An 18,076-nucleotide genomic window follows, 5' to 3' on the forward strand; every position below is an offset into this window, starting at 1 on the left:
GTTTGGGACCAAGTTACTTGAGGAACCATCTTCACTCACTATTAGCTTGCCTGTGTAACTTTAAGATCAGAGAGACCCTTCTCATTTGCCCACCTGTGAGAGCAATTTTTAGGTGGATACGTAATTAGCCTGGGTTTGTTTTTGTGGTTTTAAATTTGTGTATATTGTTTTTCAGTGTTTTTATCCTATGTAAACTCCCAGAGAGCCTCAGCTATGGGCCAGTATACAAATAAGGAGGAGGAGGAGGAGGAGGCCGTATTTCCTGTTATCAAAGATTTCAAAATCTTTTAAGAGAACTTTAATCTATGTATCAAGTTTCTTATGCAGTTCTGAATAGGTTGTTCAAAACCTCACAGTTTTGGTGAGGTTCTGGACAGTAAAGAACTTGACGTGCCTCAGCATCAGAGCACATACTTTTTACAATATTACTTCCCCGGATTTCTCCGGGAAATTGTTAAATCCTGCGCGTCGGGGGTGAGTGGAGGGGATTTCTATAAAACGTGGTTCCCGGCGCCCACTCCCCACTGCTCCAATCGGAGCCTTAAAGGCAAAGCGTGTTATTCCCGGACATTATATAGGAAAGGCCCCGATTGGAGCAGTTGGGGGGTGGGAAGGACCCGCTTTCTCCGCTCACTCGCAGGCCTGGGATCAACAGCGAGCCTTGGTGGACGTCCTCCCCCCCTCCCCAAATGAGGGAAGAGGCTTACTTGGAGGTAAGGAGGTGGGTGTGGGGCGGGGGAAGAAAGGGGGTGCCCCCGTGGGGGGGAATTTCGAGTATCTCTCCCCCCTCAGCAAGCCTTCTCCCCTCCCGATTTGCACAAATGGTATTATAGAAAAAAGAAGAAAATAAGCAGGAGATTGAGGGGCGGGGGTGGCGAAAATGCCCCCCCTTGATGAGCACTGTGTTGCCCCCACAGTGCTTGGCAAAGGGGTCGTTTTCGCGCACCCCCCCAATTTTTCTGAAGGGGAAGCTTCATTGAGCTCCGAGGAAGCTCTATGAAGATCCCCCATAGAGATTACTTGGTGCTCAATGAATCTTCCCCTCGGGAAAATTGCGTGGGTGGGGGGTGAAAACGACCCCCTTGCCAAGCACTGTGGGGGCAACACAGTGCTTGACAAGGGGCAGAGGTGTAGACGTCTCAGTTTTTCGGGGGGGGGCATGGAGCTAAACATGGAAAAGGGGGGGGGCTAGGCTATTTATTTATTTATTTATTGCATTTCTATACTGCCCAATAGCTGAAGCTCTCTGGGCGTTTCACAACAATTAAAACCATTCAAAGTATAAAACAACAGTACAAAACCATAATTAAAAAATACAGTATAAAAACACAACCAGGCTAGAAGCAGCAGCAGTGCAGAAATACAAATTTAAAATTTAATTTTTGTGAACCGCCCAGAGAGCTTCGGCTATTGGGCGGTATAGAAATGCAATAAATAAATAAATAAATTACAAATTTAAAACAGCAAAGTTAAAATTAATTTACATTTATGTATATATTTCTATTTCTGGAACCCATCCTTCATCAACAATGGGTCCCAGAGTGTTTAAAGCCACATAAAAGCCAAACTCAACAATATTACATTTTAATTATAATATGATAGTTTACACACTACCCCACAATCCACAGTCCTATACAATATACCAGTGTTGTTCAAACTTTCTCCCCATGACGGTGTAATAATATCACATACACTCAAGACCGCGTTCCTGTGCTTAGTCTGAAAATATCTGACATGTAATATGCTTTTGTTTCATTAGTCAAGATGTACTGTATTCATTTAAGGAGATTCTTTATAATTAAGTCCCAGTGAATTCTCTGGAAATTACTTCTAAGTAAACATGCATAGTAGCTGGATCATGCCATTATGTGTATATTAATAATAATAAAATTATATTTATATCCCACCTTTTGTCCAATGCTGGGTCTCAATTTATAGAGTGCCATCAGTGCACATGGTGCTGTACATAGTAAAAGTATGAACGGGAGGGAAAAAAGCACCAAGTAACAGGTGTAGATAGGAGACAAGCTCTGGTGCTACGAGGTTTGCAAAAAACTTGTCTCCTATCTATACCTGCTGTACATAGTAAAACAATAAATTATATATATTGTATGTATATGGGTTTTTGTTCAGACATATTTAAAATATGTAATTCTTAAATGGGCAACCTTTTGTCCCACAAGGCCTGAGGGGGTCGGAGGGGAAGGCTAAACCTGACACAAAAGGAGAGCAGCTTTTGTCTTGCAAAGAGATCTGATGGGCAGCTGAGGAGGAAGCAGGGTTTGCTTGAAGGTCAGTTAGACCAGTGGTTGTCAAAGTGGGCGGTACTGCCCCCTTGGGGACGGTGGGATTGCATAGGGGGGCGCTAAGAGGCAAGGGGGCAGCAGGGGGCGCTAAGAGGCAAGGGGGCAGCAGGGGGGCGCTAAGAGGCAACGGAGCAGCAGGGGGGCGCTCGAGGTGGTCTTTTCCGAGAAGCGCCTCTCCAGAAGGTCTTAAAACCCAGGGACATTTTTTATGGGAGAAGGTAGTTTGGTCCCAAGCCATATAGGGGACGAATCCACACATGTATTACTACCGTTTAAGAGAGGGGTGCCCTTCTGGGGCAGCTTCGGATGTCCCCACCTCATCCTCGCACATCATATGAAGATCACCCATAGAGATTCCTTGGTGCTCGAACCTTTTATAAGAAAATATGAAGAGCCCTGCTGGATCCGACTGAGGGTCCATCTAGTCCAGAACTCTGTTCACAATGTGGCCAACCAGCCATCAGCCAGCCATCCGCAACAGCACCACCCTCACCCATGTTCCCCAGCAACTGGTGCACATAGGCTTACTGCCTCGAATACTGGAGGGAGCACATAGCCATCAGGGGTAGAAGCCCTTGATAGCCTTCTCCTCCAGGAATTTATCCAACCCCCTTTTAAAGCCATCCAAATTGGTGGCCATCATCACATCCTGTGGTAGTGAGTTCCATAGTTTAACTGCACTGTGTGAAGGAGTCCTTCCTTCCACCCTACCACCTTTTCCCCACTTTCTGTTTTTGTTCTTAAAAGACCATTAGTGCAATGGGCTCATAAAAACAAACAAACAAAAAATGAGGGAAATGCGGGGACGGGGACATCTGAAAGGTCCCCCCCACACTAAGGCACCCCTTTCCTTCCCTGCCCCACACCTCCTTAACTCCCAGGTAAGCATGTTCCCTCAGATCAAGCCTCAGGAGAAATCCTTTTTCCTGATCTGGGGGAAGGGGCTTACTTGGAGGTAGGGAGGTGTGGGGCGGGGGAGGAAAAGGGTGTCCCAGTGGGGAGATGCTTGTGGGTGCCCCCATACCCCGGCACGAAGGGGGATTCTGGTGGGAAGTGGGTCTTCCCCATGCCCGGCGTCCTTGCTTCCCCAGAAGAAACAGGACTCTTCCGGCAATCTCTCTCTCTGCCTTCCTTTTGAGAGCTGTCATTTTTGCTGTGCAGACCGAGATTGGAAGGGGGAAACAGCGCCTGCACAATTGCAGAAACCTCCCCCTCCTAACAACTTCCCCCCTCCTCTCTCAATAATCCTGTTTTGAGTTCGTAATTAGGTTTATGTTAATACTTTTTCATCTGGATTCAAAACAAAAATATATACACACGTAATGGCACGATCCAGCTATTATTAAACACTTTTAGCTACCTTTTAGCATTTTAGCTACACTTTTAGCATTTTTACTTCGAAGTAATTTCCACAGAGCTCACTGGAACTTACTTCTGAGTATACATGTTTAGAAAGAAAGAAAACAAGCCTAGAACTCCCAGCATTCCAGCTCCAGCATGCATGGTTGAGGAATGCTGGGAATTGTAAGCTTTTTTTCCTGTCTAAACTTGCACGGGGTTGCGTCCTTTGTTGCTTTTGCTATAGTACAGTAACTCCGGTGCCCCTAGGAATACAACAACATGTTGTCCAGGCACCCAGAGAGTTAAGTTGAAAGAGCTGCAGTTCATAGAGTGGCCAGGAAATTCGGGATGAGGCACATGGATATGAGGTACTTCCTGCTCTCCCTCCTTGGTTGAGGGATGCAGGCTAGAGAGCTTTGATTTTGGGTTAACAACAACAGGAGAGGTAAGTTCAAAGACGCTTTAAGTAAAGCAACTCCTGGATCCAGAAGAGTGGCAGCTGCACAAAGTGGGTTGCAGCAAGCCCAAAACCGACAGAATCCTGTGACGCTGTATCTGGTGCTGTGTGTGTATCAGGAACATATCAAATTGACTTATAACAGACATGTACAGGTCTGGTCACCACAGCTAAAAATATATACATTGCAGAGTTGGGAAAAGGCTAGCTAATATGATCAAGTGTCAGGCTTTGCCGGTTGACCAATGCTGACATACGAGGAATGGCCGCAAATCTGCAGATAACCTGCAATAAAACTGTCAAGGCCAGGGAAGAAGGGAGGGCGAGATGAGACAAAGCAGGGCTTGGGAGGTTACCGGTTCTTTAAAGCCAGTTCACTGAGGCAGAAAAGAGTCCTTTTTCCAGTCCAGGGTCCAAAATCCAGGGAAGTCCAGGTGGGGCAAGATTCAGGGTCTCAGAACAGGCAGAGGAGAGCCGGCGTGTTAATCTGAAGTTGCACTTCAGTGCTGCCCTGTGGAATTCCAGCAGCTTTAGGGTGACCATATGAAAAGGAGGACAGGGCTCCTGTATCTTTAACAGTTGTATTGAAAAGGGAATTTCAGCAGGTGTCATTTGTATATATGGGGAACCTGGTGAAATTGATAAACAAATGGTTGATAAACAAATGGTCAGATTGATAAACAAATGGTCAAAGAACACCTAATTTCCTTGAATGAGTTCAAATCTCCAAGGCCCGATGAACTGCATCCTACGGTAATGAAGGAGCTAGCGGAAGAACTCTCAGAACCTTTGTCTATTATCTTTGCAAAATCGTGGAAGATGGGTGAGGTGCCGGATGATTGGAGGAGGGCTAACGTTGTCCCTATCTTCAAAAAGGGCAAAAAGGAGGAACCTGGGAACTACAGACCAGTCAGTCTGACATCCATCCTTGGGAAAATTCTGGAGCAGATTATAAAGAAGTCAATCTGTAAACACCTTGAAATCAATGCAGTGATTACTAGAAGCCAACATGGCTTTGTCAGGAACAAATCCTGTCAGACTAATTTGATCTCATTTTTTGATCGGGTAACCTCCCTTGTGGACGGTGGGAACGCTGTGGACGTCATATATCTTGACTTCAGCAAAGCTTTTAACAAAGTGCCCCATAATATTCTGATTAACAAACTAGCTAAAAGTGGGCTAGATGGAACAACTATTAGGTGGGTTCACAGTTGGCTACAGAATCAGACTCAAAGAGTACTTATCAATGGAACCTTCTCAAACTGGGGAGAGGCAACAAGTGGGGTACCGCAGGGCTCAGTCCTGGGCCCACTGCTCTTCAACATTTTTATAAATGATTTGGACGAGGAGGTGCAGGGAACGCTGATCAAATTTGCAGATGACACAAAATTGGGTGGGATAGCTAATACCCTGGAAGACAGAAACAAACTTCAAAGTGATCTTGATAGGCTGGAGTGCTGGGCTGAAAACAACAGAATGAAATTGAATAGGGATAAATGCAAAGTTCTACATTTAGGAAATGGAAACCAAAGGCACAGTTACAAGATGGGGGATACTTGGCTCAGCAATACTACAAACGAGAAGGATCTTGGAATTGTTGTAGATCGCAAGCTGAATATGAGCCAACAGTGCGATATGGCTGCAAGAAAGGCAAATGCTATTTTGGGCTGCATTAATAGAAGTATAGTTTCCAAATCATGTGAAGTACTGGTTCCTCTTTATTCGGCCCTGGTTAGGCCTCATCTAGAGTATTGCGTCCAGTTCTGGGCTCCACAATTCAAGAAGGACGCAGACAAGCTGGAGCGTGTTCAGAGGAGGGCAACCAGAATGATCAGGGGTGTGGAAACAAAGCCCTATGAAGAGAGACTGAAAGAACTGGGCATGTTTAGCCTGGAGAAGAGAAGATTGAGGGGAGACATGATAGCACTCTTCAACTACTTAAAAGGTTGTCACACAGAGGAGGGCCAGGATCTCTTCTTGATCCTCCCAGAGTGCAGGACACGGAATAACGGGCTCAAGTTAAAGGAAGCCAGATTCCAGCTGGACATCAGGAAAAACTTCCTGACTTTTAGAGCAGTGCGACGGTGGAATCAGTTACCTAGGGAGGTTGTGGGCTCTCCCACACTAGAGGCCTTCAAGAGGCAGCTGGACAACCATCTGTCAGGGATGCTTTAGGGTGGATTCCTGCATTGAGCAGGGGGTTGGACTTGATGGCCTTGTAGGCCCCTTCCAACTCTGCTATTCTATGATTCTATGAAATTTCCTATTTGTCACACCTGTTAAAGCTGCAGGTGCCCTGCCCTCTTTTAATTCAATTCCCTTTTCAAAACACTGCAGAGGCCACCAGTGAGGGAGGAAGCAGCAGCCAGGCACCTCTCCACCGTGCCTGGGTCCAGCTCCAGCTGAGAGCCCCCTCCCTCCTGCTGTCAACTGTAACTGCTGAACTTTCCAACTAAGATTGTAGTGCCTGAGTTTGCTTTCCTTTTCCCCCTCCTCCTCCTCCCTCCCAATCCCCTTTCCTTTTGTGTCATGTCTTTTAGATTGTAAGCCTGTGGGCAGGGACTGTCAAGAAATACTTTTGTAAGCCGCTGTGAGAGCCTTTTTTGGCTGAATGGCGACATAAAAATCCTTAAATAAATAAATAAATAAATAAAGATACAGGAGCCCTGTCCTCCTTTTCATATGGTCACCCTAAGCAGCTTTATCTCCAGCGTCCTGGAGCAGCTGCTGGTAATTAGTCCCCAGTCTCCTGACAGTCTTCCTTCCTTAAATGGGCCGAGACTCGTCTCCGTGACTCTCCTACATTAAGCCTCCGCTCCACAGGGGTCAATGGAACTTGGTCCTCTGAATCAGACAGAGGGGCTTTGGTAGGGCATAGGTAATTATCTGGTGGTGAGGGCTCTGGAGCTATTTCTGTGCTAGGACCCTCACCCGGATCTGCAACCTGACCTCCCTCTTCATCGGAGGAATCCGAGGGAAGCATGACATCGAGGGGCGGAAGGAACTCCCTATTACAGCCTTTCTCAACCTGGGGTGCTCCAGATGTGTTGGACTGCATCTCCCAGAATGCCCCAGCCAGCTGGCTGGGGCATTCTGGGAGTTGTAGTCCAACACATCTGGAGCACCCCAGGTTGAGAAAGGTTGCCCTATTAGAGAAAGTTACAACAGCTGGGATTGTTTAGCTTGGACAAAAGGCAAGTAAGCAGAGGTGTGCAAAATGATGCATGTTGTGGAGAATGTGGAAAGGGAGACATTTTCCTCCCTCTCCCATAATACTAGAACCCAATGGCGTCATCCCATGAAGCTGACTGGTGGGAGATCCACGCCAGATGAAAGGAAGGACTTCTTCACACAACACAAAGTTAAACTATGGAACTCATGACCACAAGATGTAGTGATGTGTTGTAGTATGTTGTATAATGTGATATTTGGATTTGATGCTTTTCTAATAATAATAATAATAATATTAATATCTGTTGCCAATAGGGATCACCGTCAGCCACCTTGAACTTAGGTAACTGAAGGAGCACCAGACCTGGTGAGCTGACGTTTCCCTTGCATCTCCAGAGAAAGACAAGTGCTTTGAGACCATCCAGAGAGTTGATGACAAGACCATCCTCTGGGCGGGAAAATGTTTGCGGTGGTGGTGTCTTCAGGGGTCTAAGTTCAGGCTATCTTGGGACAATAAATGGCCCCAGGGTCAGAAGCAGGAAGTATGACAAGCCAACCATGAGAGGAATCAGAACACACTGGAGAATCTTCAGACACAACCAAAGCCCAGCTGTAGTCGGTCTGGAGTCCCATAGAGTCTTCTATTTGAAGGTGTCTTCTGTCTGAAGAGTTGTCCTGTCCAGGTGTGTGCTTTAAAGATAAAAAACAGGAAGAACTGTGTCAAATCAACAGTTCACCACTGGACAACAGACTGACCAGGTAGGCACACAGGACGCCTGGTGAGATGTACGATATTTCTATTTAGATGAGAACAATTCTTTCTAAATTTGCATCTCTGCATATAAAGTAGCTTATGCAAATCTGCGTTCTCTCTTTGGATTGAAGGCCTTCCTCTTCTGGGGCATTTCACCCGTGGCCACCCTCAGTCAAAGCTCCTGACAAAATGGAGACGTGGCGGCAGCGCTTCAGGGAGTTCTCCTACCATGAGGCAGAGGGGCCTTCGTGTGTCTGCGCGCAGCTCCAAGGACTGTGCCACGCGTGGCTGAAACCGGAGCGGCACGGGAAAGAGGAGATTCTGGACCGGCTCGTCCTCGAGCAGTTCCTGACCATCCTTCCGCAGAACATGCAGAGCTGGGTCAGGAAGTGTGAGCCGGAGACGTGCTCTCAAGCGGTTGCGGCCGCCGAGCATTTCGTGTGGCTTCTGAACCTGCAGGTAGGCACTTTTAAGATCACTCGTAACGGTCCTGGAATGTGTGGCCTTCCAGATGTTGTGGGACCCCCAACCTTAGGTAAGTTGTCTGGGGATGATGGGAGTTGCAGCCCAACAGCATCTGGAGGGGCACACATTCCCCATTCTTGGCTCTTGGGACCTCGCCTCTCCTTATGTGAACCGTCCAGAGAGCTCCGGCTATTGGGTGGTATAGAAATGTAATCAAATCAATAAATAAAATAATAATTATATATGCCTGCCCGACTCTTGAGATCTGTTGGAGGAGCTCTCCAGAGGAGTGCAGTGAAGATGATCAGGGGTCTGGAAACAAAGCCCTATTTATTTATTACACTTATATACCGCCCCCATAGCCAGGGCTCTCTGAGTGGTTTACAGAAATTCTAAAATTAAGATAAAAATGAGTATACAAAATTTAAAATTCTAAAACACAGAACATATACACATAAAGCATTAAAAACTGTTAAAAAAACTAAACGTGGGTGATTAAGATGTGCTGCCATATGCCTATCAAGAGAGACTGAAAGAACTGGGCCTGTTTAGCCTGGAGAAGAGAAGATTGAGGGGAGACATGATAGCACTCTTCAAATACTTCAAAGGTTGTCACACAGAGGAGGGCCAGGATCTCTTCTCGGTCATCCCAGAGTGCAGGACACGGAATAACAGGCTCAAGTTACAGGAAGCCAGATTCCGGCTGGACATCAGGAAAAACTTCCTGACTGTTAGAGCAGTACGACAATGGAACCATTGACCTAGGGAGGTTGTGGGCTCTCCCACACTAGAGGCCTTCAAGAGGCAGCTGGACAACCATCTGTCAAGTATGCTTTAGGGTGGATTCAGGGCGTTGGACTTGATGGCCTTATAGGCCCCTTCCAACTCTACTATTCTATGATTCCTCCGCGTCCCACCAATGCAACACAAACGCCATGGTGGGACATGGGAGAGGGCCTTCTCTGTGGTGGCACCCTGACTGTGGAATGCCCTCCCCTTGGAGGCCCGACTGGCGCCCACGCTGACTCTATTCCAGCGCCAAGTAAAAACATGACTTTTTAATAAAGCCTTTAATGGTTAAATTCACCTGGCTTGCACATTGTTTTAATTGTTTTTACTGCTTTTAAATTATATATTGGTTTTAACTTGATTAATGGTTTAATTTGTTTTTAGCTGCGTATATTTATTGTTTTATATTGTATAATTTTATCTGTACGCCGCCCTGAGATCCTAGTGATATAGGAGGGGATGCAGATGTTTTAAATAAATAAATAAAATAATAGAGCAAGGGTAGGGAACTTCAGACCCTCCTGGGGTCCCAATCCAGACCCTCAAGGTGCCCCCTTCTCCTGGCCCCAACCACTAAAGATTTAGAAGTTCCCAGAGTTCTGTGCAGTTTTTTCCCCATTTTAAAAAAACTGAAATGCCTCTCTTAAGGCTCAGCTATTTGCGGTAAGAGCTTTAAGCTAAAATAGGCTTTTATTTTATTTTTGGCCCTGCCCCTTTTGTCTCTTACTCCACCCCCTTTTTCCATTTGCCCCACCCACCAATGGAATGCGGTCCCAAGAGTGTCTTCAAGGCAGATCAGGGAATAGGGATTCAGTTTGTGTTGGATGGGGTTACACTCCCCCTGAAGATGCAGGTCCGCAGCTTGAGTGTACTTCTGGATTCAGCCCTGAGCCTGGATGCCCAGGTTTTGGCGGTGGCCAGGAGTTCATTTGCACAGTTAAAGCTAGTGCTAGTGCGCCAGCTGCGCCCGTTCCTAGAGATGTCGGACCTGGCCACGGTGACACACGCCTTAGTTACATCCCGATTGGATTACTGTAACGCGCTCTACGTGGGGCTGCCTTTGAAGAGTGTTCGGAAACTCCAGCTGGTTCAAAGAGCTGCAGCCAGATTGTTGACCGGGGCTGGTTACAGGGAGCAGACAACTCCCCTGTTAAAACAGCTCCACTGGCTTCCAGTCGGTTTCCGGGCACAATTCAAAGTGCTGGTTATGACCTATAAAGCCCTATATGGTTCGGGTCCAGGTTATTTGAAAGAACATATTCTCCCTTATGAGCCTGCCCATGCTTTGAGATCTTCTGGAGAGGCCCTTCTTTCAGTCCCACCTTCTTCACAGGCACGCTTGGTGGGAACATGGGAGAGGGCCTTCTTGGTGGCTGCTCCGGTGCTCTGGAACTCTCTTCCCGGGGAAGCTAGGCTGGCTCCCTCCTTGACGGGCTTTCGGAAGCAGGCTAAAACTTTTTTGTTCCAGCAGGCCTTTGGAGAATAATCTGGCTCTCCATCTATGTTAATGTCTTATAATTTTGTTGTGTATTTTAAATGTTTATGGTTTTGTTCCTCCCCCCCCCATGTATATTTTAAACTTCGTAAGGCCGCCTTGAGGCCCAGCATTGGGCAAAAGGTAGGATACAAATATAATAATAATAATAATAATAATAATAATAATAATAATAATAATAATAATAATTCAAAATTAAATTCATCCCTTGGGGCGGAAGAGATCTTCTACCCCTGCTCTTGAGGGTCCCAACCCACAGGTTGAGGACCTCGGTTTTGGAGGCGGTTCTGTTGGGGTTGAGCGGGGACTGTTTTCCTTGTTTCAGGGGCTGGTGAGCTTCGCAGACGTCACGATTCGGTTCACTGAGGAGGAATGGACTCTACTGGATGAGGGCCAGAAAGTCCTGTATCAGGACGTTATGCAGGAGAACTGTGAGAACGTGGCGTCCCTGGGTAAGGAACCCTTCTCCTGTTATCCGGAATGCTTCTCATCCATAATAAAGATGTCTATGCAGAAAAACTTGGAACGATTACCGAATGTAGGGCAAGTAGAAATGTTTCTCCTAAGGTTTAGTTAGACTCTGTTCAGTCAACATGCTAAACCATGGCGGTTAAGCATTTTGAGCTGAACATAAGAAGTGTCATGCTGAAGACTGAGGTTCCATCTAGAGCAGCACCGCCCCCAGTACGCCCTTCCCTGTCCTTCCTGTAGAGTTTATATCCAGGGACGGCCGTATCCCACTGGTTCTCTCCATTCCACCAGGTTTTTGTAATGCCCACTATGTCCAGGTTCTCCTTTGAAACCAAAACCTCCAATTCTCGCATTTTAGCTCGGAGGCTTCTAGCATTTGCATAGAAACTAGATGGATCCTTGGTCTGATCCATCATGGCCCTCCTTATGTTCTTAGTCCAGCGCTCTGTTCCCACAGTGGCCAGCCAGCTATTGACCAAGGACCCACGAAGCAGGACATGGTGCAACAGCACTCTCCCACCCATGTTCCACAGTAACTGGTGCACACAGGCTTAATGCCTCAGATACTGGAGGTAGCACATAACAAGCATCTGGGCAAGCATCTGTCAGGGATGCTTTAGGGTGGATTCCTGCATTGAGCAGGGGGTTGGACTCAATGGCCTTGTAGGCCCCTTCCAACTCTGCGATTCTATGATTCTATGATTCTATGATCAGGACTACTAGTCGTTGATAGCCTTCTCCTCTAGGAATTTATCCAACCCCCTTTTAAAGCCATCCATATCAGTGGCCATCACTACATCTCATGGTAGTGAATTCCATAATTTAACTATGCACTGTGTGAAGAAGTCCTTCCTTTTATTTGTCCTGGATCTCCCACTAATCAGTTTCATGGGGTGACCCCGAGTTCTAGTATTTTGAGAGAGGGAGAAAAAACATTATGACTTACCGTGTCGTTTGAACCATTCTTAACCATGATGGCTACATAACCACGGTTTAAACACACTCACTAATCATTTGCTGAAAAAGGGTTAGCGGCCTAACTGTGGCTTAGTGTATTGTCTGAACAGTAAGGACCCATTCAGATGACACTTCAGGCTCTGTGGTTAGCACTAACCACAAGCCATGCTGTCTCACACAACACTTTAAGCCATGGTTCGAGCTGCTGCAGATGGTCCGACTGTGGTTAGAGAGTGAGCGGGGTTTAGCAAAACGCATCGCACAAGACGCCTTAAACCTTGCTGCTTAACCAAAAGCTTTCATCAGCAGGGTTTAAGGTGTCTTCTGAACAGGCCCTAAGAGTTTCAAGCAGAGCCGGTATTGTGTAGGAGTCAGAGTTTTAGACTGGGACTCAGGAGATCTGGGTTCTTGTCCCCACTCAGCTGTGAAGCTCACTTAGTTGACTTTGGGCCAGTCACAGGGTCTCAGCCCAGCCTACCTCACAGGGTGGTTGTTATGAGGATAAAAATGGAGAGGAGGAGGATTATGTACGCCGCCTTGGGTTCCTTGGAGGAAAAAAGGTGGAATATAAATGCAGCAATAATAATGATAATAATAATAAATAATATAATATAAATATGCTGGGTTTTTTTTTTTTTAAAAAAATAGTCCCACCCACCACTGGAATCCCGCCCTGAAGAGCTTCTCCAAAATATTATGCATTTATTTATTTAAAACATTTCTATGCCGCCCAATAGCCGAAGCTCTTCAAGCAGTCCACAACCATTAAAACCATACAATGCAGCAGCATCAAACATAAGGTACAAGTTCTAAAAGTTTGAAACTGCAGTCTAAAACCAATGTAAAAACCAGCACCAGTGTAAAGGTTTAAAAATACAAGGACAGGTATGAAAACAAGACTATAAAATGCTTGGGGAAATAAGGTCTTCCCCTAGTGTCGAAGAGATCATAGTGTAGGCACCAGGAGAGGCTTTCTGGAGAGGGTATTTAGCTCCCCAACCGCCATCACTACAAAGGGTCGTGGTGGTGGTGTTTCTGGGTTCCTTAATGTGCTCCTTTATTTATTTTTTCTCGTTCCCATTGTTTTGTCTTCCCTTGCTGCTGAGGATGACCAACTGGATTTGTTCTTTTATTCCACCAGGTGGGCACACTGTGCAAGTGATCAAAGAGGAGAACTCTTCCTGGGAGGGCGAGTTACCACAGGGATCCCTCCCAGAGGCCATTCACTCGAGGGCCAAGACCTGTGATGATGGGCCCGAGTCAGAGAACTGTCTGAGCATAACGTCCGAAAAGAGGAATGGAGATCCCTCTCCTGGTGAAGGTGGTTTCATGGCCTTGGATCTAGGTGAGTGTCGGCATTTGCTGGCTCAGAGCAGAGATGTATGGTCGTGGGGTTGTCCTCGTTGCCCACCTCTGAACCCCCACCAGCTTGTCTGCATCCTTCTTGAAGTGTGGAGCCCAGAACTGGACGCAATACTCTAGATGAGGCCTAACCAGGGCTGAATAGAGAGGAACCAGTACCTCACGCGATTTGGAAGCTATACTTCTATTAATGCAGCCCAAAATAGCATTTGCCTTTCTTGCAGCCGTATCACACTGTTCAGCTTGTGATCTACAACAATTCCAAGATCCTTCTCACTTGTAGTATTGTTGAGCCAAGTATCCACCATCTTGTGACTGTGGATTTGGTTTCTATTTCCTTGTTGTAGAACTTGGCATTTATCCCTATTAAATTTCATTCTGTTGTTTTCAGCTCAACGCTCTAGCCTATCAAGATCACTTTGAAGTTTGTTTCTGTCTTCCGGGGTATTAGCTATCCCGCGTAATTTTGTGCGATCTGAAAATTTGACAAGCATTCCCTGCACCTCCTTAACCAAATCATTAATAAAAATGTTGAAGGTCACTGAGCCCTGCAGTACCCCACTCATTACCTCCCCCCAGTTTGAGAAAGTACCATTGATAAGTACTCTTTGAGTCGGATTCTGTAGCCAACTGTGGATCCACCTAATAGTTGTTTCATCTAGCCCACTTTTAGCTAGTTTGTTAATCAGAATATCATGGGGCACAGCTCATTCTCCGCTTTAGCCTTCCTGATGCCATTTCGGCACTTCTGTGCTTCCTGTCTACTCTTCCTTTGTAGCCTGGACTTCCTTCCACTTCCTGTATGTATCCCTTTTTGTTTTCAGGTCATCTCTAAGCTTTTTGTGGAGCCACATTGGTTTCTTCTGTTGTCTTCTATCTTTTTTCCTTGTTGGAATTATTTATAATTGTGCCTTTAAAATTTCCTTTTAAAATGCTTGGGGAAATAAGGTCTTCCCCTGGTGTCGAAGAGATCATAGTGCAGGCACCAGGAGAACCTTTCTGGGGAGGGTATTTGCCCCTTGGAATGAAAGAGCTCCCCACCACCAACACGACTCGCTCTAATGTTAAGTGTCATGGTGGTGGTGTTTATGGATTCCTTACAATGTGTACTGTGCTCCTTTACTTTTATTTTTCTCATTCTCATTGTTTTGTCCTCCCTTGCTGCTGAGGACGACCAACTGGATTTGTTCTTTTATCCCACCAGGTGGGCACACCGTGCAAGTGATCAAAGTGGAGAGCCCTTCCTGGGAGGGCGAGTTACCACAGGGATGCCTCCCAGAAGCCATTCACTCGAGGGCCATGGCCTGTGACGACGGGCCCAAGTCGGAGAACCGTCTGAGCATAAAGTCCGAAAAGAGGGACGGAGATCCCACTCCAGGTAAAAGTGGTTTTATGGTCTTGGACCTAGGTGAGTGTCAGCATTTGCCGGCTCAGAGCGGAGAGTTATGGTTGTCCTCATCAATGAGGAGGCTGAGCCAGAGAAACTGCAGCTGAGAATCCCACCGTCACAGAGTAGGTCTTTAGACGCCGGCAGTGTTGGGGTCAGAGTCCAAGGGGCCGAGGTTCACTAGAGAGTCTAAAACACATGGAGAGCCGGATGGGCCGGACACTGGGGTTTGTGCGTTGTTTCCGGCATCTTCCCTGGGCTTTTAACTCGGGACATCAGGTGCTGGCAATTAGCCCTGTAGCTTCCGAGCTCTGGCAGCCTGCTGAAGCTGATCCTGACGCGCATGCACATGCGCTCAGTTGGGCCTGGAGGGGCCTCGTGGTGGCTTGAGCTGGGTCTTGCCTGCCCCCCTGGAAGGAAGGGGTCTTGTACTTCTTTGCTACTAGTCCCTTCCCCAGGATCTGTTGGAGCTTGCTCTTATTTATGTATTTATTAAAACATTTGTATCCCGCCCTGTATCACTAGGATCTCAGGGTGACGTACAGATAAAATTATACAACAATATAAAATAATAAATATACACAGCTAAAACCAAATCAAGCCAGGCGGAATAAAGTCAGCGTTGGTGCCAGTCGGGCCTCCAATGGGAGGGCATGCCACAGTAGGGGTGCCAGAACAGAGAAAGCCCTCTCCCATGTCCCACCATAGCATATATCCCATGTTGGTGTTTGCACAGAGAAGGGCTCCTCCAACAGATCCCAGGTCTTGAGCAGGCAGATATAGGGAGAGGCGCTCCCTTATCGAGGTCCCAAGCCGTTTAGGGCTTTAAATGTCATTACCAGCACCTTGAAATCCGACTGGAAGCGTATAGGCAGCCATTGCAATTCCTTTCAGACCGGTGTTATGTGGTCTCTGTATGATGTATCCACCAGCAGTCTAGCTGCTGCATTTTGCACTAGCTGCAACTTCCGAGTCATCTTCAAGGGCAGCCCCACGTAGAGTGCATTGCAGTAGTCTAATCGGGGAGTTACCAGTGCGAGCACTTGCTCTTCGTCCTCTGACGGTGAGGACTCTGGGGGAGGGGGGCATGACAGTGAGGTGGGGGAGTTGTGGTGGGAGGAAGCCAAGTATCCCTCATCTTGTAACTGCATTTGGTTTCTTTTTCTGCGCTCAGTGGGCTGCATTCCAGGGGTGGGTTTGGGGATGGTGTTGACTCTACCCACTTGACCCCCACCCACCCTTGGGTGTCTTTTGTAAGGGCCTTCAGGAACCTGGAGCCAGCACTGGGCCCATTCGGAAGACACCTTAAACCACAGCTTTAACCACGGTGGTTAAGCCAGAAAGCCAGGCCGTGTTCAGAAGATGCCTTAAACCATGGCTTTTACCATGGTGAAAAAGGCAAAAGCCGTGGTTTAAGGCGTCTTCTGAACACGGCATGGCTTTCTGGCTTAACCACTGTGGTTAAAGCCATGGTTTAAGGTGTCTTCTGAATGGGGCCATTGAATTAAATAGCTACCCCATGACAGGTTGTCCCTCTATGACTGGTGCCCAGGCAGTTGCCTGCTCCTAAATCCAGCCCTGTTTCTCTGCCACATGTCACATTCTATGCTCCTCTTTCCCCACGGTGTTTCTGTAGAACTGTAGGATTCACAACACCCCGGATTATTCCAGGCTTCAGGAATTACTCATGTTGGGATCTATTTTCCTTTCCTCAGGGGAGTGGTTGGTGAGTAAGAACAAAGATGAGGCTCGTCAGTGGGACACCTCTGAGCAAGGCCAACTGCATGAAGCACCAAAGGAAGCCCCCAAAGAAAATGTTTCCCAAAGTCGCAAACAGAAAAAGGCCACTGGGCCCAAGAGGCAAGAGGAAAGCAAGCCAGGGAGGGGGGTGGCTAAATTAATTCCTTTTGGAGAAAGCAGTGAAGATCACAGCATGATCTCAGGCCCAGAGGGAACCTGCGAAAATGAGATAAAAGTTACATTAACGGAAAGCGTAGAGGCCGTGAATGTCGCTGCACGTCAGACCCGGAATGAAAGGAAGATCTACACCTGCTTATACTGCAGGAGAGGTTTCAGCTTTAAAGGGAGCCTTGTGAAGCACATACGGCTTCATACAGGAGAGCAGCCTTACAGGTGCTTGGTGTGTGGGAAAAAGTACAATCAGAAATGTGACCTTCTTTCACACGAGCGAACCCACACAGGAGAGAAGCCTTATACATGTGCAGACTGTGGTAAGTCTTTCAGCTTGAGCAACAACTTTAGAAAACATCAGAAAATCCACACAGGAGAGAAGCCCTATAAATGTACGGGCTGCGGAAAGTGTTTTCACCAGAAAGATAACCTCGTTCAACACGAGAAAACCCACTCGGAGGAAAAACCATTTAAATGCTTGGAATGTGGCAAAAGTTTCCGACGGAGACCGATCCTTATTTACCACATGAGAGTCCACACAGGTGAGAAACTGTATGAATGCCCAGTCTGTGGGAAATGTTTCACTCAGAACTCACTCCTTACAATACATCAGAAAATGCACACAGGAGAGACTCCGTATAAATGCTCAGAGTGTGATAAGATATTTTCACATAGATGCAAACTCATTGCCCATGAGAGGACCCACACAGGGGAGAAGCCGTATAAGTGTTCAGTCTGTGGGAGAGGCTTCTGTCAGAAAAGCCAACTTGTTGTACACTGGAGAATTCACACAGGCGAAAAACCACACACGTGCCCAGAGTGTGGGAAAAGGTTTACAACAAAGTCTCAGCTCAAACAACATCAGAAAACGCACAGTGGAGACAAACCATATACGTGTTCAGACTGTGGGAAAAGCTTCTATAATAAAAATAGCCTTGTTGTTCACATGAGAATCCACACAGGAGAGAAGCCATACAAATGCTTAGTCTGTGGGAAAAGTTTCACTCAGAAAGGAAGTCTCACTGCACATGAGAGAACCCACAGAGCGAAGGAAGCACGGAAAGTGAGGTAAATCTGGGAAATTGTTCAGTGTGGCAAGTCTCTTCCTAGATGGGATGTTTTTAGGATGTTTTAATAATGTATACTATGTTTTTAATTCAGTTTTATGTATTTTATACATTGTTCCCTGCCTTGATCCAAACAGAGGTGG

General features: G+C 46.7%; 1 protein-coding gene across 1 annotated transcript; it reads left to right on the forward strand.

The window, feature by feature from the left end:
• The first annotated feature begins 627 nt into the window (after positions 1-627).
• On the forward strand, positions 628-17,938 carry LOC134396165 (zinc finger protein 300-like). The gene is made up of 7 exons (XM_063122563.1): positions 628-713; positions 7,591-8,034; positions 8,161-8,488; positions 11,104-11,230; positions 13,348-13,551; positions 14,773-14,946; positions 16,671-17,938. Exons 3-7 carry the CDS (start codon positions 8,219-8,221, stop codon positions 17,936-17,938), a joined length of 2,043 nt encoding a protein of 680 aa, XP_062978633.1. The 5' UTR covers positions 628-713; positions 7,591-8,034; positions 8,161-8,218.
• Positions 17,939-18,076: the final 138 nt, after the last annotated feature.

The sequence above is a fragment of the Elgaria multicarinata genome, chromosome 3 (assembly GCF_023053635.1).
Source record: "Elgaria multicarinata webbii isolate HBS135686 ecotype San Diego chromosome 3, rElgMul1.1.pri, whole genome shotgun sequence".
Lineage (NCBI taxonomy): Eukaryota > Metazoa > Chordata > Lepidosauria > Squamata > Anguidae > Elgaria > Elgaria multicarinata.